Consider the following 21,377-nt stretch of genomic DNA (forward strand, 5'->3'; position numbering starts at 1 on the left):
TTGTCATTCGTGCTTTTGATGTTATATCTAAGAATCCATTGCCATATCCATGTAAGATCTCTTTGGGCTGGAAAATTCCATCAGCCTTTGCTCATTCCATAAATAAAGTTGTATATGAATAATAATTCTATTTGTTTTACTGCTGAGAATTATAAAAGGGTTATTTTTGGAGTTATTATTATATTACCCTTACCAAGGAAGTGGCAGTATTTTAACTTTGGATAAAATGGCCCTTTAAAGATGGATAGGTTGGAACTCCTTGAGATAAAATGGAATAACGCTGAAAGAAACTGCATTTTTGCTCGATTATAAAAAGAAAGGAAGAAGTGGAAAGAGAGGGAAGAAGAGAGGAAGGGAGAAGATTCAAATAAAAAATTCCCAAGTGACCCTGGAACTAATGTGTCTGAGGGTCCTCTGTATGACAAACGACTCAAGGGAGCCTGCGGCTAGGGTTCCAGTTTTATAGCCAGATTCTCACTCTCCATCACGCCACCCACAACATACACCATATCCTCACTTTCCAACTGATCTGATTTAGAATCTATGGTCCATCACTAAAATCACTCCCTTGTACACAAGGCCAATCCTTTGTCCCTTTCTCCCTTCACCTGATACACTGGCAAAGATGAAATGCTGATTAAACCCAATTATCTACCTACTTCACAGTTGCATCACAGCAACTAAAAATGGATGAAAGAAAATGTACACCATTTCAACAGTTCTCATTTCAAATTCATGGTCACAAATCTCAAGTGGGCAATAAGCACTGGCCAGTAACAGTGAAACAGCCTAAAATAACTAGTTTGTTCATTTTCCCAATATCCAAAATAACTGTTTCATACTTCCTCCCCTGTTCCCAAACCTTCTACACCTACCCACTACCTCAACTAATGACTGCATTCAGAAACAGAAGCAATCGGACACAGCTTCCTCTTCTACCACCCAAACTACCTACCTAATCCATTCTCTTTCTTTTTTCTGTTACAACAAATAATGTGTTCCCACTCTCATCAAAGTCCAACCCTTTCATTTGTGCTCTGGCCCTCTTACGTCTCACTTTCTCATGGAACTTGTATCCCTCTCTGTCCTGCAGCGTCAATTTCTCCGCAATGGATGTGGAATCGGCATACAAACCTCCTCTAGTATCTCCAGTCACTGAATCCACATTCCCCTACATTGACTATTCCGTTTCTGTTTCTTGAAGGAGTTACGTAGGTGGTTGCTTTCACTTTTTTGCCTCATTTTCTTTCCTCAATTTACTCCAATCAGGATTCTTTTGCCTCTCAATTGTGATTGAGACCACAATTACCAAGGTTATCAGAGAAGTCCATCTAACCAAATCCAAGTCATATATGTATGTCTGTTCTTCTCTTTCCTGGCCCCTCAACAGTATTCAATACCGCCCTCTGTCTCGAAACACCTCCTTCTCCTGCCCCACACAGCGATCACCAGTGACCTCCATGACACTAAATTCATTTTTTTTTTAAACTGCTATATAGTGATTATAAGTTCAGGCTATTGTGGCAGGTGGACCTGGGTTCAAATCTTGCCCATATTACTTTCTAATATCCAATCTAGGGAAAGATACTTAACCACTGAGACTAGTCTTCTTAATCTACAAGCTAGGGAAAATACTAGTACTTAATTCACAGCTGTGAGGGTTAAATTAGTATCTTTTTTTTTTCTCTCTTTTACCTCTTACAGCATGTAACATTATTCACCCCCGACAAAATACTCTCTTGCTTTGGTCGCTGGCTGCTCCTTTCCCAATCACTGTGATAAGCTCCTGTAGCTCTACTTGCCTTTTAAATTTGGGAGTTCATCAGGTTCTACACTTCCTCCCTAAGTGACTAACCTCTTCCATCTCATAACTGAAGTGATAATCAAAACCTCGATGATTTCCAAGTCTCAATTTCTAGTCTATAATCCACTCCCCACCTCACCAACTGCCATCCAAACAATCTCCACCTGGATATCTCAGCTACCTCATACTCAACATGCTCAGAAGATAAGCCTCTATCCTTTTTCATGTGTTCTTTCCTCCACCTGGATATCTCAGCTACCTCATACTCAACATGCTCAGAAGATAAGCCCCTATCCTTTTTCATGTGTTCTTTCCTCCATCTGAAACTCCCCTGCCTGTTGCAGTCTCCAACTCCTTGCTGTCAGTTTCCACAGTTCCATGTATTTCCTTTTGTAACAGTCACTAAACTTAAATATATTTACCGGCTTAATGTATGCATTCCCTTTTAGACCATAAGCTCCATGATTGAAAATAAAACCTGCCTATATCACAAATACCTTGCCTAGTACCTCATGCATGGTAAAGGTTTAATAAATGTTTCTTGAATTGAATTTGAGCTATTTTAAAAGTTGTTGCTTATTTAATTTATTGAACTTTAATTTATTGAATTTTATTTGTTCAGATGTCTAATTCACTGTTAACACTTTTATTTCAAAGTACATAAGCCACTCATTTACATTACTATCATTTCTAATCCATAAAAATACATTAAACAAAATTTAAAGGTACTTTTAAACATATTCTATTATGTTTGAGGAATTCTACAATTATCAATTGCCTCCAGATTTCAAAAAAGTAAAGAAGTTCAGAAGCTAGGAAAGACAAGTGAGGGTGATACTGTTTGCCTACTTTGAAATTTCACAATTTTTTTTTTTTTTTTTTTTCTGGTACGCAGGCCTCTCACTGTTATGGCCTCTCCCGTTGCGGAGCCCAGGCTCCGGACGCGCAGGCTCAGCGGCCATGGCTCACGGGCGCAGCCGCTCCGCGGCATGTGGGGTCTTCCCGGATCGGGGCACAAACCCGTGTCCCCTGCATCGGCAGGCGGACTCTCAACCACTGCGCCACCAGGGAAGCCCTCACAAAATTTTTGAAAAGAATTTTAGTAAAAAGATGATTTTTTAAATTATGAAATACATGGAGTATTTTTTAAAAGATTTTCTCCTCCCAAGTCGTTTTTATCATTTTCTCCACATGAATACTAACTTCCATCACACTCTGTGTATTAATATTTCGTTTTTACTCATCAAAAATACACAATGTCTAAAACAGTATTTTTGCTAGCTTAAAAGTCTTATCCATAGATAAATGCAGACTTTCCATTAGGCAATCTAAAGTACAGAAAAAGACTTATACATACATACTCTTCACACGCATATAAGGGGGTTCATTTTGTGATACCAAGGAGCTATACACGTATTATTTGAACACTTCAATATACTTGAATACTAAGATCTTTAAGAAAGTCATACTGATCACAAAACTAAAAAAAAAGAAACCACAATAAATTAAGGAAAGAGCTTTGTATTGCTCTCATTTAGAACACATGACACCTTAAAGGATACTATCATTGAGAAACTGATCACAATGAAAAAGGATACAAAACAAAATTAAGAATCAGAAAACTAGAGTCACAAAGCCTTAGGATTACTTAAATAAATAAATTTGATTGCAAAGAACCAGGCTTTTTTTTTCAAAGTATATGGGCAATTGTCTACCAAATAAGGGTTGTTTCTATTTACTCTAACTGCTAGAATATTTTATGAGATTGCTTCTACATGTTCTATAATAAAATAAAACACATACAACAAAAGCTTCTTTAATGTGTATACCAAAGGAATAAAGAAATTATAAATGAGAGGGCTCTATAATCTTACAAAAATACCAGGGCCTTTCACTGGTCTCCTAAAATTATCCAAAATAATTAACTAGTTATCAAAGAGCCTACTTTTGAGATAGTAATGTTACACTTTTCTCCAGAAGCTCTTATATTCTTTGAATGCCACCTTTGAGTGTGTGTGTTCCTAAAACGATTATGAAAAGCCAATTATCAAACTATAGTAAAGACCTTTTTTTAGTTTACACCCTTTCACCCAGTAATTACACTCCTGAAGAATAACCATAAGTTCCAAGGATGCTTTATTCATTCATTCATTTGTTCATTCATCATTCAATAAGTGTTTACTGAACACCTACCATGCATTTATACACAAAGATGTTTATCACAATATAATAGGAAAATACTGGAAGCAAACTCATTATTTGACAACAGAGGAACTGGTAGCAAATTGTAGTAAGTCATAGCCAAAACGTGATGCAGTCAATCATTTAATATATTAGTGATGAGTCTGAATATGGAAAAGGTCTGTTACAGAGTTAAATGAAGAAAGCAGAATATAAAATCAAAGAAGACTTTCAAAAGAAAGTAGCTATTAAAAAAAAAAGAAAGTAGCTATTGAATGAACACTGAAATAAAAGAGACTGCACAGTGGTGGTAAATCTGTGACTTTTTCTTTCCATATCTATAAAATTTTCAAAATAAATGTATACAACTTAGGTAATAAAAAAAGAACCAGAAACATCTTCTTTAAAAGACAAGCAATATTCATCAATCATTTCATTTCAAAAGTAAAAACCACTGACCTGTCTTAAAATTCTAAACCCTGAATAAAACCATCCCAAATGACACAAATAAAAGTATCTTGACACAGACCTGCTCATTATACAAAGCTAACTTTATAAATTTCTGATCAAAATCAGTGAGTAAAAAAGCCCAAGACTTTATAGAATGTCTTTTCAGATCATAAGATAGTATACTTTAGAAAATGAATAACTGCTATTTATCAAAAACGAAAAAAAAAGTTCTGACTGATGAATGAGACTACCTTCTCATACCACTGAACAGTAATAACAGTACTGAACAGTAATAACAAAACTTCAATTCTTTTTCTTAAACCAAATGCAAACATCACTGTTTTTTAAAAAATCACTTATAACAGAGGTATAGGAAAAAAATGACTGGAAGGTCATATAACAAAACATAACAATGCTGTGGGTACTAGAATTACACTTGATTTTAATTGGCTTTTTTCCCCTATATTTTCCAAAATGTCCATTATAAATATATACACAAATATTGTAACACAGAAAAATAAATTTAAATTATCAAAAGAATATGCTGAAACATATTCACTAGATTAGATTAATAAAAATACAACATTTGTAAAATTTAGACCTGTTCATCAAAGCAGCTCAGAAAAATCTGAAGGTCCTTCCGAATCAGTCAATACAAACATTACCTTTAAGAAGATCAAAATACTTTAAATTTCTAATACAAACAGTTCATGATTTGAACAGCATATGTGTGTTTTTCTCTTACTGAAAAACCTGTCATATATACAGCTAAGGATGTGTTTTTAATGATATACCCTATTTCTTTGTTCACGACACGTCAACATCAATGATGTCATATAGCCCTTACAATAAGGTCTGTTAATAAATGCAGTGTCTATTAAACTGAGACAACATCAAAACATACAACTTTACTTACCACATAAAAGAATATATGTGTCTTTCATTGACTTTAGTGTAAAATTGTTTCAATTTAGTCAAAAAGGAAATTTAGAATCCATGTAATTGTAGTTTTATGAAAAACAATAATAAAACAATCATTGCATTTTAGAAAAGCTTTCGACACCTTGAAACATATACACATATTACAGGATAACTGCTAAGTTATTAAATAAGCAAAATGATACAGTATCCTAGCAATAAATATAGCATAGGTCTCTGAAATAAAATTGCCTGACTTCAAATCCTAGCTCTGTTTATTAGTTGGGAATAACCTAGGAAAATAAACTAACCACTACATGTTTCCATTTCTCCATCTATCTATAAAATACAGATAATAATAAGAATTCATACCTGGAAGAGATGTTTTTTAAATATCAAAGGAGGTAATACCGTAACTACATAGAGTAAGCAATTAAAAAAAAAGGCTTTTTTCCCCCTTTTTCTCAATCTAAATAGAATTTGTCATACATTTTGAAAATAAGAATGAAGACCTCTAATTTTAAAAATTGGTATTAAAAGTCCTAAGTTCACTCAAGACCATAATTACCCTTCTGCAACCTGAGCACAATCCAATGGAACACTTAGATAAATGTTTAGAAAGTTCTCTTGTCAAGGTGACTTTATCTCAGTTGTTTCAAAAGAAGAAGAAAAAAAGAATGAAACACAAGGATTCTTTCTTAAAGGATGAACAAAAAGAATTTAGAATCACTGCATTTACAAAATATGATTGTCTTGAACAGCAAATTAACTGAGGAAAATGCAAGATTAGTAGTAAAATTCAAATATTTTAGCGTTTTTAGGATATTCAGTTAAAGTGTTGATGCCATCCAAATTACCAAATCTGTTACATATAAAATTGCTATTCTCTATAAAGAAATTTCAACTGTCTATGACTAGTCTGGAACCAGTTATGCTCTAACCTAACACAGCCATTCAACTATCTTTGGGATTATTGTATTCTCTTTTCTCATAAAGAAGTTAATACAGGTGGCAGAATGTAACCAAAAAAATCAACAGTGTAGAAGGCTTTTTAATAAATTTCATTTTGGCAAATGATCATATGCAAATTAGCAAATATTGAAATCAGGATGATTTTATTTATTTGTTCTGTATATATCTGATTAATAGGCACTAATTTTGTTGATGATAACAAGAGAACTCTATTGTTATATACAGATTAGAAATGTAAACACTTAGCATTTCCCACAACTACTGACTTCACAAATTATTTTGAATGTTATTTCAAATAACACTGTGAGTGCCAGAGGTTAGGTAAGCAAAGAGCTCTACTGCCCCCTAATGAAGTAAAACAAAAAAAACAAAAAAGCCCAAAAACTCAGAAAACTTGTTTTGAGGTATGTGTGGAACAGGAAAATAATCTTACTTTGCTAAATGCAGTAGGCAAACAGTAAGAAAATTAACTGAAAACAACTAGAATATCTATCAAAATACTATAGGAAAAGCTAGAATCATCCAGTTTTCATGATAAAATTAGTAGCAAAACAGGAAAGCCTCCAGACAGAAATGTTCTAACAGAAAGGAGGCCAGTACAACAATGTTATCTAAAGTGACAGCAATTAAAACTTCACCTCAGGCTACACTTTTCATGTGTATGTTGGAAGGGAATGAGAAGAAAGAGATTCTTAGAAACCATGCTTTTCAGTGAATTACTGTAAGTTTTCAGTTCAGCAGCTCATACGTATTGTAAATACTATCAAAATATTCTCTTACAATTTGCACTGACTCTAATCCTCTCAGAATTATTTTAATATATGTGTACTTTCAGGATAACTACATTGTAAAACATACATTTGATGGAAAAAAAAACCCATACATTTGAAAGAATTTTACCTGTTTCCTGTTTTAAACAAATGTCAATTTCTTAAGCATGACAACTGTGTACTTTATGATACTCTGCATCATAAACTAACCAGCGATAACTTTTAATCTTCCTTTTAATAAAATTTCTCCCTTCCTTTAACAAATTTGGTTTTTAAAACATGTTCCATACTCATGTTCCTTTTACCTAATACTCTAACCTGTCTAGAATTCCCTAATTCTCATTCAGAACAGAGCAAATGTTTGGGGGAAGAGCAGTGTGTGGTCCTTAATAACAGAAGTTATGTAAAAATTAACATCAAGGAATCAGATATAACAAGAGTACAAAGAATAGAATACCAGATCATAAAAACATGGAGAAAAAGTAAAGCTTCCCAGCAGCAGTTCACTGAGGGGAACAGAGGTATGGTAGATAACTGTTCCTTTATAGCTAGGGCACATGTCCCTTGGAGAGGGCCTGTTTTTAACCAGGTTGACCGTGGTTGTACATTCCACTATACGTCTGTTGTTTACAATATATAAGAAGTAGGGACCAAACCCACAAAATGCCACAGGGGAGACAGGCAACACAGAGAAAGAGGGTCACTTAAGTCTGCATACGAGATGAAAATATCCTTTACATTCCTGTGCTGCTGCTCTTCCCAAGTGTCCGTTAAGGAAAATGGTTCTCTAGCTCTGCAAGTCATAAGGGTAACCAAATGTTCATTCAAAATTTTAAAACAGCAACAGACAGAAAAATACAAATGTACTCCAGCCTATATCTCAAATGAGTTGGATCTCACATCTGTATAGATTTCCTGAATAATATGAATGAATTAAAAACATGACTCTTTTACTTGAAGCATTACTCATTCATTCCTACTGCCTAAAGATATAACTGACACAGAGACATGTTTTGAAGACACAATAAAGAAGCTGGGAGGACTCAAGCATCCCAGAGTTAAACACTGCCAAAGCTATGATGCTTAAAGTATATCAAATATAGAGTCAAAATTGTATCCTTCCAAGCTATAAATTCCATTTAGCTACTCAGACTTAACATACGATAGTCACGAGAAATAAAGCAGTGAACGTATACCTGGAGAACGCATATATGTATGTGTGTATATAGGTGTGTGTTTTCCCTCATGGAAGAGTCTCAGTCCACACCAGTGAGTTTCAGGTTATTATCCTAAAGCTAAAGGAATGCCTTCCCTAGTTCATGGAGAGAAAAAAAAATAAAGGACTTTCCAGGCTATCCTTTCCCTCCTCTATTCTCAGAAGCATACATATGAAAAATATGATCAAAAATTAAAGGAAGAAAGAATGAAAGAAAAGGGAAAAGGTTAATTTCATCAAGAAATAAAGTTAGTGGCAGCTTTGGTTTAAAACAAAGAGATTTATTTATTCATTAGCCCAAGAAAACTTTTATTGATGATGATGAAGATGGCAGCAGCCAGCATTTATAGAGCATCATGTACTTTACATACACTGAGTATCTGATCTTCATAAAAGCCCTGTGAGACAGATATATTATTCCTGTTTTACAGATGAAGAAACTGACACTCATAAAGATTAAGTAACTTGCCCAAGGTTAGACCACTACTAAATTGCAGAGCATATATAATATAGCAGTCAATTCGACACTTAACCATTAAGTTTATGTTCTTTTCTGGTCAAAATGTGTGAAATGCAATGATTCTTTGCAAACACTGTAATAAATTAATAAATTATACATGTTAAGATCCAATTCAATTGCCTAAAATTCTGTGGACATGTAACCTGAGCTAGGCACTGATGCCAGTTCTTATGGAAGACAGAAATGTACAAGACATAATAAACAGTGAAAGTGCTAACAAAGAAGTAATAATATACACATCCTTCAATGCCCATTATAAATAATAACATTTCTTCCACTATTCTCTGATCACATACAGCCACAGTAACCTCTTCTTCTTCAGATCTTCCTACCTCACTCTCACCTCTATTTCATTTGTCTTAAAATGAGACAGTCTCAGTTATTTAAGGAAAAAAAGTCACTCCTCCTGCTCTAAGATATTCAATTGTAGTAAAAAATATATAAAAATAGCATTCAATGACAACTGAAACACACATTTCTCAATATGCTGTAGTATATTGTCCATAGCAACTCTTTTACCTTTGATAACATGTTCAGGTTTTCTTAAATTAATACTAAAGAAAAAAATCACCATGCAGTTTAAAACTAATCCAAAATTCTATTTTGTAATATCTGAGATTTAAACACACACACAGACATACTATACATACACAAACAGAACTCAGGTCACCTTCATATTTCAGGCATTGGCTGGACAACATTATTCCCTCTGCCATATGTATGCAGCTTAAAACACAAAACACCCAGAAACATTCACAATTATCTAAAACATTAAAATCATAATTTTATATGACCACTACCAATTTTTTCCATTGCAGAATTTAAAAGACATTATAACATATTCTTGCAAGAAAAGTACCTTGTAAGACAACCTGTTTTTTCAAATAAATAACAAAGTGATATGTAAATCTGACATCAAAACTTGTCACAAAGATCTGTCATTTTGTTAATCTTTCATTTTAATTAAATTATGTGTAAACCTTCAATTCAAAGAACAAAGACCTTGCTAACAATAAAGTACAAGACCTAGTAAACAAAATACATCCTTTCAATGGGATACCCTTTCTTACCTTCGAATCCTCATTGCTCACTCCTAGCTGTAACACAGCTTGAGGAGATTTTAGTTTTGCTTGGGCAGAGTGAGCCATCTGAAGGTTAAGCTGCCATCCAACCGTCTCCAGCTACAAAAGACAAGCACAGATTGGAATCAGATGGTACAGAAGGAAGAAAACAGTCAACTTTAAGCAAATCTCCAATCAGCAGGAATGAACATGGATAGCCTGGACTCTGTGGAAAGTCAGTTCCAGGGCTCCTTTAACCTGCACACTCTGTACATTCTCCCTTTGGGCTCATTAGATTGGCCACGTGCCATGCCTGTCAAATTCAACAGTAAAACTGGCCTTTAAATACACTCTGTTCTAAAAATAAAAGTTCTGAGACTAAGCGATGAACTACACTAAAGGAGTCAATGGTTTTTAAATAGTAAATTACTATTTTAAAACAGTATATTTTAGGGAATTCCCTGGCCATCCAGTAGTTAGGACTCTGCGCTCTCACTGCCGAGGGCCAGGATTTGATCCCTCCCTGGTCACGGAACTAGGATCCCACAAGCCATGCGGTGCAGCCAAAAAAACAAAAACAAAAAACAGTATATTTTAAAGCCAATGGTTTTTAAATAGTTATAAATTTTAACCAGTAAATAGCATATACTGGTGATAAGTACTTTAATGACCTCCTATTATCTTTCAAAACTCTTTGCAGTAAGTAGAACACGGTAGAACTTTTTTTTTTTAAAGGGAAATTGAAGTGCCCAGATGGTAAGAGGTTCACACATTTAGACACAGTTAGTGAGACTGGAATAGAGCCAGGCAAAGAATTGATATCTACTAGTGAGCAGGTGTTATCATGCTTTCCAAAGTATTCTAACTTACTATGGTTCCCAGTTATGACAGAAACTAATTAGAATACTTCCTTTGAATTTATTAATTAACAACAGCAAAATTGAATCAGGAAGGCAAAAACAGTAAAGACACACTAAAACAGCTTAAGTTTCAAAATATTAAGCAGCATAAATGTGGCTTTACTGAACAAGACAGATTATTGGTTTCTCCAACCTCAAAACTATGAAGTTTTAAATCTAATTTCCAATAAATCTAAGTATCAATATTTAGGGAAGTTTTGTGACATGTAATTGTCATATACCTCTGACAACATGACTCTAGTAATTGATTTAGTAAAACTACCTTAGCTACACTGGTAAGAATGGCAGCCTCACAACAATTTTTACTTAACCGGAATACTAATTGCTAACTTGAAAGACTGTTCAACAGCTAGAATCACAGCAGTGACTCAAAGCCAAATTGGAAAGAGAGCAATGAAAGTATTATCTATTCGAGAGAGGATGTGATGAGAAAATAAAGATACAATTCTGTACTTTCTGGCACTGAACCTTTTAGAGTTTATGGGTAAAAAGGGGGAAGATGTTGCAGAGACATAATCCATAATACCACAAGTAAAAAAATCAATTTAATGGTACATGTTAAGGATCCATAATGTACTGATCTTTAACACTGATTACAGTAGTAACATAGTCTCTAATAGCAGCCCACTACTTTTTCAACAGTCCCATGCAATAGACCCTCCAATATAACAGGAAAGAACATGTCATAACTACTCTCATATATCCAAGTATTTTGATACACATCACCATCTTAATTGAAAAGCACCCTCTAGGTATTTGTATGGACCTGTAAGACACTGTTTTGATCTCATTTAACTAATCCTATCCCTGTCCTTTAAGCACTTAAGATAAATGACAAAGATAAATATTAAGTGAATAAATTAAAATATGGTCCCACTATGGTCAGGCCTTTGCATAAATTAATGTATGCTCAGTCACTGCACAGAGGTAGAATGGGAGAATTGAGATCACTGAACTTAAAGCTTATGCTTTAGTTCATGCTTACACTGTCACTCACTAGCTAGGTGACCCTGATAGTTAAGTCACAATCTTTCAAGGTCTCAATTTCCTCATAAAAAATGGAAATAAATCTACCTGAATTATCTACTTTTCTGAGTTACTGATAATAACAAATAAGAAAATGCATATTCAAATTGCTTTGGAAACTGCAAAGCATTATAAATATAAGGCATTTGGGTCGCCTAATTTTTCCTACAGTATCTTTTTTTACTAGTATGTTTTAAATAGAGTTGACACTCTATATCTATCTGCTGAATTGAAACAAATCAAAAAATACAAGGAAAGGTAAATTTTTAAAACCATCATAACTAAAAAGAGTTCGTTGGTTGATGTTCTTAAATTCTAGAGCCTTTTCTATTGATTTTGTGATTTAAAAATATTTGTCCCGGGCTTCCCTGGTGGCACAGTGGTTGAGAGTCTGCCTGCCGATGCAGGGGATACAGGTTCGTGCCCCGGTCCGGGAAGATCCCACATGCTGCGGAGCGGCTAGGCCCGTGAGCCATGGCCGCTGAGCCTGCGCGTCGGGAGCCTGTGCTCCGCAACAGGAGAGGCCACAACAGTGAGAGGCCTGCGTACAGCAAAAAAAAAAAAAAAAAAAAATTTGTCCCATGCCCCCATGAAAGAGTAATTTTAAAAGCAAAAACAAAAAATTGCTAAACTCATATGTAGGTATATGCACATACACACACCCACTCATAAAATTTCACAGAAAAAGATCAGTATTTAGAAAACTTAAATGAAGAAGGAATAAAGGATAACTAGAATTATTTTTAAAAATACTTTGCAGTTTCACAGAATAGTAAGAAAAACAAAACTAACAAAATATTTACAGTGAAACTAGGAGACAACAGCAACACTACTTGAGATAGGTACTCTTATTATCCCCATTCTAGAGATTAAATATGTAAAATGTAAACAACTGGTGCATAGGAGTAAAGAGTATATGAAGATTCCTTATGTTATTATTCCCACTTTTCTCTGTTTGAAATTATATCAAAATCAAAAGTTACAGAAATTTAAAAAAAAGTTACAGAAATTGATTCAAGTAAAAATCATCCATGGATACTAAATTTAAGTGGAGAAAGTTTGATTTGAAATGAACGGTCACAAAGTTTCTGCCCACAATTCCTTTTTAGTTGCAAAAGAAGAAAATAATTACGCAGTTGAAAAAAAAGCAACATTTTAATCAAGAGATCAAAATTAACATCACCAAAAAGTAGCAAATGGACAGCAGGTGCCTCTAGAAATGATATCCTGTGAAGACCACAACATCATTTACATAACTTTCTAGCCAAAAATCAAAACTAAATTTGATCATGAAGAAACGACAGAAAAAAACAGAGAAACACATAAAACAAGTGGAAGGTACACTTGAAAAACATCAATGTCCTAAAGACAAAGAAAAGCTGAAGAAAGAAGGAATTCCTTAAACTGCTTAGAACATATATTATTTTCTGGGTCTATAATAGGCACTGGTAATACAAATATGAATAAAACAAAGGCCCTTTGCCAAGGTGAAAATCTTACAGTATACTATTTAATTATTCCTCTGAGACTCCTAAGAAACAAATATGATAGTCATCAATATTTAATTACACAGGAAACAAAATCTAGCACAGAATTTTGACTTAAGTTAGCTAAACTACATTTGCTTCTATTTAAAAGAAAATTCTGTACAGTGTATATGAGGCATTTGTACATTAAAATACCAGGAACCATTTTAATATAATTTGTTTTGATATCTCATATTCAAATTTAAATCTGAGGGTGTTTATACCTTAATCAACATCTTGTTTAAATGTCATCAAAATAACATGAAACACAAGGAAAATGAGCCACTAATATTTTTAATGTTTTCCAACCCATGCCAAAACTGTTTACATGATAGTTCTTAGGCATCTCATTTACATTACTTATTACCTGACAATGTCACTAACATGTCAGTTCAAAATATAAGGACTTCATTCTCCCTCTAACTTCCACATAAAAAAACTCAGCATAAGCTTAAATTCTCGTAATTGCTTTGTAAACCACAGTTCCAAGCATACGCAAAATTAGTCAAAATTACAATAATATTAACTCTTTTAAAATGAAAAGGAAAATGTAAAGTTAATCACCACACTTTAACTACTGGATCTCTCAAATAGTAGCCTCTGCTTGGATCATATCACATAGTAAGAAACACTTTTTTATGTTGCAAACTGATGTACATATACAAAAGTGTCACAAAACAATTTTTACCCAGAGCAGTAATACAGAATCTCTACTATGTTTCACTTTTAAAATACTAATTCAGGGACTCCCCCAGTGGTCCAGTGGCTAAGATTCTGCGCTCCCAATTCAGGGGGCCCCGGTTCGATCCCTGGTCAGGGAACTAGATTCCACATGCTACAACTAAGAGTTCACATGCTGCAAATAAAAGATCTCACATGCCGCAACTAAGACCCAGTGCAGCCAAATAAATACTTTAAAAAATAAAATAAAATAAAAATTTAAACAATTTAAAAATTAAAAAAAATAATAAAATACTAATTCAAAACCCTCCAAATTGATTTCATTACCTACTAAGCCACTAATAGGTCAAGCTATCTATCTATAGTTAGAAAAAATACTGCTCAGAAATACTGAATGAGTTTTAGGAATTATGTGTATGGATATTCATGAAACAATTATTATTTATTATAATGTCATGAAAACACAAAGTAGAACTGTAACTGCTAAAAGAGAAAACAGTACCTATATTTTGTCGCTATAATCCATCATTCATTTTATAACTGGCAAATACTATAAGCAGAAATTCTGTATATATATGGCTTATTACACAAACTATACATTACTATTTACGCCTATGAAATATAAAACTTAGGAAGTTAACTAAACATTTAATACAAGAAGAGCATGAACCTACCTGTTTTTAAGGCTTAGCTAAACACTTGCTCTATAATTTCCTTGACCATTTCTCTTGACTTCAATGATTTCTTCGTATATAATCTACTGATTAATTATAGAAAATTCCCAACTTAAAAAAATTCTAGTTGGCTTATTCTTTGTTTTCTAAAATTATACATATAGAATAAAGCATGATATTAAGAACTTTTTCTAAATCTTTCATACAGGGGAGAAGGGCATTTTTCAATTCAATGTAATCTGCTTAATAAGGTTAGCTTTTAGAAGCATTTCTCATTATAACCCTGTATCACCAAGAAAGGAATACCTGCTGGGAAAATCAATTCATGAATGTATAAGAGGTCATACTTATGATCCCTCAATTATGGCATGTGTATATGTATATAATGAAATCTTTAAAATAATAGATTCAGAGTAATTTTACATTTGTCTAAAATAGAGAAGTTTCCACTATTTCCATAATGTATAGAGATCTATTTTCTCAAGTAATATATGTATCTAAGGAGTTTGCCTAAGGACACAAGATGACAGCACCAATTTAGGAGTACATTTCATTGGAAACATTCTATATACCAGTGAACAATAAAGGCACTGATGATTATACCTCAAATTTTCACCTTTTTCCTTTGGAAAGAAAATGCTGTAGAAGAAATGAAGAAGGCATTTATAATCTGCTCAAATAGGTTCATTAATCAAATCAGCAAAAATTTAAACAGGCTGTCATTTGGAGGCCCTCCGGGAGATGCCAAATTTTATTCCCCATTTTTAAGCTGGCAGTGCCCTATTTATAAAATCAGATTCTAAAAAATCTATTTGTTTGGGACTTAGAACAAATCTGCAAATATAATAAAATTATAAATGGTGATTAAATTACCAAGTAATTTAACAGAAGGAATGCAAGTGGTTCCCTACTTTTGTCCTAACTAGAGGAATATCTAAAACTCAAAAAATAATAAATTCCAGTTCTAAATGGCTAAAAACAAATAATACCTTGGCATTAAGAAAAATCTTCAATTTCTGGCATTTTATATACGTGGTTTTCTTAACTATTATATACAATAGATATCAGCCTTAACTTACAAGCATATAATTTGAGAAAAAGCCTGTTGCTTTCAGGACACTAATGATTCCCATCTTTATGTAAATACCACAAATTGTATGCTGATGAAACTTACACTTATCAGTAGAATCAGACTTTCATCCTAGTCTTCTATCCATTTTTAAATAATAATGGCACAATGATATAAAGACTGGCCTATGCAAATGAAAAAACAAACAAACAAAAACAAGTTTACCATTAACTGAGATGAGAAAACTACAGGAACAGTTTCAAGAGGAATGATCCAAAGATCAGTTTACTTTTTTAATGTTAAGCTTGAGATGCCTATTCTATATCCAATGAAACTATCAAGTAGGCTAGAGAAAAAATGTTTTATTAGAAAATAGTTTTTAAACCCAGAAGCCTAGATGTGATTGCCAGGGAAGTACAAAAGAAAAGAGAAGAGGATCAGGGACTGACTCCTGGCACAATACAAAATTTAGAGGTTGTAGAAATGAGAAGAAAGTAGCAAATATGACTGTCTAAAAGAAGCAGGCAGAAAGGAGAAAAACCAGAAGAGCACAGACCTGACTTTTGTACCGTCATAGATGCTGGGGACATAAAAATCAATAAACTTACAATCTCTGTTCCAAAAGCTCCAAGTCTAGTGATGAAGACAAACATACACAAAAGTAATTTTGATATAACACATATGTAGAAAATCCTAAGTAACTGCAAAAAAGCTACTAAAACTAATGGCCAGTTTTAAGAAAGTTATGGCAAAAGGTTAATATGAAACATCAATAGTTTTCAATATACTAGAAAGAAACAATTGGAAAATGTCAAAAATGCAATTCCATTTTTAGTGGCAACCAAAATCATGCAAATACACAGTCTTAGTCTGTTCAGGCCACTAAAACAAAATACCACAGACTGCATAGCTTAGTAATAACAACATTTATCTCTCACAGTTGTGGAGATTGGAAGTCTGAGATAAGGGTGACAGCAAGGTTGAGCGAGGGCCCTCTTCCAGGCTGCAGACTTCTTGTATCCTCACATGGCAGAAGGAGGCAAGGGAGTTCTCTAGGGCCTCTTTATAAGGGTACTAATCCCATTCATTAGGGTTCTTTCCTTATTACCTAATCACCCCCTAAAGGTCCTACCTCCTAATATCATCACCATGGGGGTGAGGTTTCAACATTCAAATCTTGAAGAGACACAAACATTCAGTCTATAGCATAAGAATAACAAAATTTGTGCAAATCCTGGTCACTGGAAAAACTACAAACATTACTGGAATAAATTAAAGAAGATATCAATAAATGGAGAGATATACCATGCTCATGAATTTAAAGATTCAATATTATTAAGATGTCAGTTCTTCCAGAAATGATCTATAGAATTTAGGACAATCTAATTAATTCCCCAGCAGGAATTTTTTAATAGAAACTGACAAGCTGATTCTAAAATTTAAATGGAAAGGCAAATGACCTAAAAGTGTCAAACCAATTTTTTTAAAGAGTTGGAGGAGCTATATTACCTAACTTGAAGAATATAAAACTACAGCAATAAAGACAATGTGGCATTGGCAAAGGATAGACATAAAGACCCATCAATTGACTTCTAACGAAGGTACCAAGGTAAATGATGCTGGAACAACTAGATATCTACATGGAAACAAAATAAAAAACAACCTCTACCTAACACCAAACACAAAAATGAACTCAAAATGGATCACAGACCTAAATGTAACTGCTAAAACCATCAAACTTCTAGAAGAAAACATAAAAGGAAATCTTTGTGATCTTAGGATAGGCAAAGATTTTAAAGAGAGCCATAAAAGTATGAACCACAAAAGAAAAAAATTATAAACTAGACTTCATCAAAATAAAAAATTCTGTTCTTCAAAAGTCACCATTAATAAAAAGGCAAGCCACGGACTAATAAAATATTCACAATACATATACCTGACAAAGGACTTGTATCCAAACTATATAAATAATTCTTACCAAAGTAAGAAAATGAAATCTACCCCACTGTAAAGCAATTATACTCCAATAAAGATGTTAGAAGAAAAATAAATTAAAAAAAAGAAATCTATATAAAAAGGGCAAAGATTGGAACAGATAATTCACAAAAGAAGATAAACAAATGGCCAACAAACACATAAAAAGATATTCAAAATCCTTATGTTCAACATCCTTATACCCATTAGAATGGCTAAAACTTTAAAGAATGGCAGCACCAAGTGTTGGCCAGGACATGAAGAAACTGCTGGTTGGAGTGTAAAATAGTACAACCACTTTGGAAAACTGTTTGGCAGCTTCTCATATAGTTAAATATACACTGACCCTACAACCCAGTCAATCCACCCCTAAGAAATTACTCAAGAGAAATAAAAATATATGTCCTTAAAAAGATGTGTACATGAATGTTAACAGATTTATTCAAAATAGCCCAAAGCTGGAAAGAGCCCCATTATCCATCAACAAGTGAATGGATAAACTATGACACATCCGTATGACAGAACACCACCCTGCAATAAAAAAGAATACCAACCCACAATGAAAAGGAGCAAACCATTGATACATTGATACAACATTGATACATTGATACAACCATTGATACATTGATACATTGATACAACAACACAGATGAACCTCAAAATCATACTCAGTGTAAGAAGCCAGAGGAAAGTACATGTGTATAATTCCATTTATATAAAATCCTACTAAACACAATCTATAGTGACACAAAGCAGATCAGTGGTTTCCTGCAGCCAGGGTTTAGGGAGGAAAGAACTGCCAGGGGGCATGAGGAAACTTTTTAGCACGATGAAAATGCTCTGTATTTTAATTATGACCATGATCTCACAGAAATAATGCTATCAAAATTCACCAAATAGTGCAATTAAAAGGATACAGATTACACTATGTAAATTATAATTTAATAATGCTATTTTTTAAAAGATACAATATATTAAAGGCCGTAACAGAGGAATGTATAGGTGCGATGAGAGAACATCTTCAATCTCTTTGCCATCCTCTAGTCATGGGCAAGAACAGGAGGCAGTAAGCCTCAAAGGAACAAGCCACACTACTACTTGCCTCCCAGAGAAAGAATTCTATACTGTGACATCTTTAAGTATATGAAGACAAGGTCAGGATCTCAGAGATGACTATTATGCAATACAGTATCCACATTACAAGAGGTATAAATGCTTTATTACAAATATCACAACTTAGGGATACTCTCTAACCTATACCCTCAAGTTTAGATGCCACAAAAGTCAACCTAGTGTCATTGCTAGGGTGGCATGAAACTTAAAATTATACTCCTTGACCCACAGACTTGGCCAAAATACCTAATTGGTCTTCCTATCCAAGTTATAAAGTGATGAGGGAAAACATCAATGAATCATCATTCAGACTGCTTGCCACCTCTGCATACCATGAATATATGAAGACCATAGTACAAGTTTACTGACACCGAAATGTCATTCAGCTAATGCTCTCACAGTTGACAACACTCTGAAAAAGTACATCAATTCTATTTAGCCAGTGCACATCTTTGACTACTATGACATAAGAGTAATTTTGCTAACAGCACAGTTCTTTGGCATTAGTAAAATCTTAATTTAATTTGTTAATGGTCTGGTTTTAGTCAATTATTTATAAAGCAGAGAATACATTTCTACTTCAAATTAGACTGATTAAGGGTCTCTTAGATCTAAAGTTCTTTAAATTGATTGCTGCATCAACAGCTAATGACATCACCTTTTTTCCCCTGGAGAATTTCCATTTCAAGCTAAAGCAATTCTTATTATACATATTCCCACTTTTAAAGAGGAAAAATGTAAATGACTGAATCTAGTATTCCAGCAAAACTCAAGAGTCATGAAATAAATGAACCACAAAAGGCTTAAAGTACAACCAAAATGAAAGCACAAAAGAACACTAGGAAATACAAAATATAATCCATACCCTCCTCTCTTTACTTTTCTAACACCAATAAACACAAATATCCCTCTTTATAAGAAAACCCTATAAACTGAACCTCAAAGTAGCACAATTAGTAAAGCAGGAATATTGTGCATTTATTTAATCAACAACTATTTTTTGAGAACCCACTATCTACCAAGGGCCATTTAAAGTAGTGAAAATACAGTAGTGAACAAAACAGACAAAAATTCCTGCCCTTGTGGAGTTTATAGTTTAGTAGTAGAGACAATTTAAAAAAATGAACACGTAGAATATATAGAAGGTCAGATAAGAATAATGAGTATTATAGAAAAAAACGAAGTAAGAATGTACCATAGAGGTGGAAGCACTTTTCACTATGATGATTACAGCAAGGCTCACTGATAAGTGTGATATTTGCGCAAAGAGCTGAAAAAGATAGGAAGCCAACCACATGAACATCCAAGAGTTTCTGAGGTAAAGAGAACAGAATTCTCCAAAGTGAGCCAGGTGGAGGTCAACAAGATAGTGGACCAAAAGGGGTTACTGATCATGTAGGGTCTTAAAGGCAATTTTAAGAACTTTGACTTCCATTGTAAACAACACGGAAAGACTTGGTGGATCTGGAGCAGAGCAAAGACAGAATAAGACTTACAATTTAAAAGAAGCACTTTTAGAGTTCCTAATCTGATAATGGTAGGAAGGAGTTTATATCACATCAACTTCCCTTGCAAATAAAAAGTATAACTTCTAGGGCTTCCCTGGTGGCGCAGTGGTTGAGAGTCCGCCTGCCAATGCAGGGGACGCAGGTTCGTGTCCCGGTCCGGGAAGATCCCACATGCCGTGGAGCAGCTGTGCCCGTGAGCGATGGCCGCTGAGCCTGTGCATCCGGAGCCTGTGCTCCGCAACGGGAGAGGCCACAGCAGTGAGAGGCCCACGTACCACCAAAAAAAAAAAAAAAAAAAAAAAAAGTATAACTTCTAAAGAAAATATTTTAAAAACAGTGATTTGAAGGCATTGGAGAATGACTAAAAGCAGAAAGAAGTTAAAGGGAAGGGATCCACACAAGGTGACAGATTCACAATTATATGACTCTTTACATTTATATGACTTTTTCCCAATCCGTGCAGCATGGACTGGCTAAAACTCAAATACAAAGCCTCAGATTTGGCTTAAGGGGTCAGCAACCCCATTGCTAGACATTTACTCAAGGGAAATAAAAACATATGTCCACAAAAAGACTTGTACACAAATGTCAAAGAGCAGTCTTATTCCTAATAGCCAGAAACTGGAAACAACCCAAAAGTCTATCAAGAGGACTACAGATAAACAAACTGTGTTATTTTCCTACAAGGAAATATTACTCAGCAACAAAAGAACTGCTGATACAAGTAACAACATGAATGCATCCAAAAAAACATTATGTTGAGAGACGGTAGACAGACACTTATTTGAGTTCATTTATATTAACTCTACGAACAGAAAAAAAACAACTTACAGTGATGGAAATTTGAGTATGAAGGTGGAGGGAATTAAAACTGGGCATTTTCCAGGTGATGAAAATTTTCTCTATTTTGTTAAGGAGAATGATTAAAAGGGTATATATAATTTCTGAAATTCATCAAACTGAACACACTTAAAATCTCTGCATTTTCTGCAGG

The 21,377-nt window shown here is 34.0% G+C and overlaps 1 protein-coding gene and 1 long non-coding RNA gene across 13 annotated transcripts in view; both read right to left on the minus strand.

Annotated features, from left to right (window-relative positions):
• The window catches only part of COMMD10 (COMM domain containing 10), a 172,509-nt gene that overhangs the window by 132,877 nt on the left and 18,255 nt on the right, over positions 1 to 21,377 (minus strand). For all 12 annotated transcript variants that reach the window (XM_033423800.2, XM_033423804.2, XM_033423803.2 and 9 more), the window contains exon 5: positions 9,902 to 10,012. In XM_033423800.2, the coding sequence (XP_033279691.1) occupies positions 9,902 to 10,012 (111 nt within the window). The remainder of the gene's footprint in view (positions 1 to 9,901; positions 10,013 to 21,377) is intronic.
• On the minus strand, positions 964 to 9,895 carry LOC125963914 (uncharacterized). Its single transcript, XR_007476358.1, has 2 exons — positions 2,047 to 9,895; positions 964 to 1,968 (listed from the first exon to the last, which is right to left on the minus strand). It is a non-coding gene; the product is annotated as an uncharacterized LOC125963914 (long non-coding RNA).

Source organism: Orcinus orca, chromosome 3, assembly GCF_937001465.1.
Source record: "Orcinus orca chromosome 3, mOrcOrc1.1, whole genome shotgun sequence".
Taxonomy (NCBI): domain Eukaryota; kingdom Metazoa; phylum Chordata; class Mammalia; order Artiodactyla; family Delphinidae; genus Orcinus; species Orcinus orca.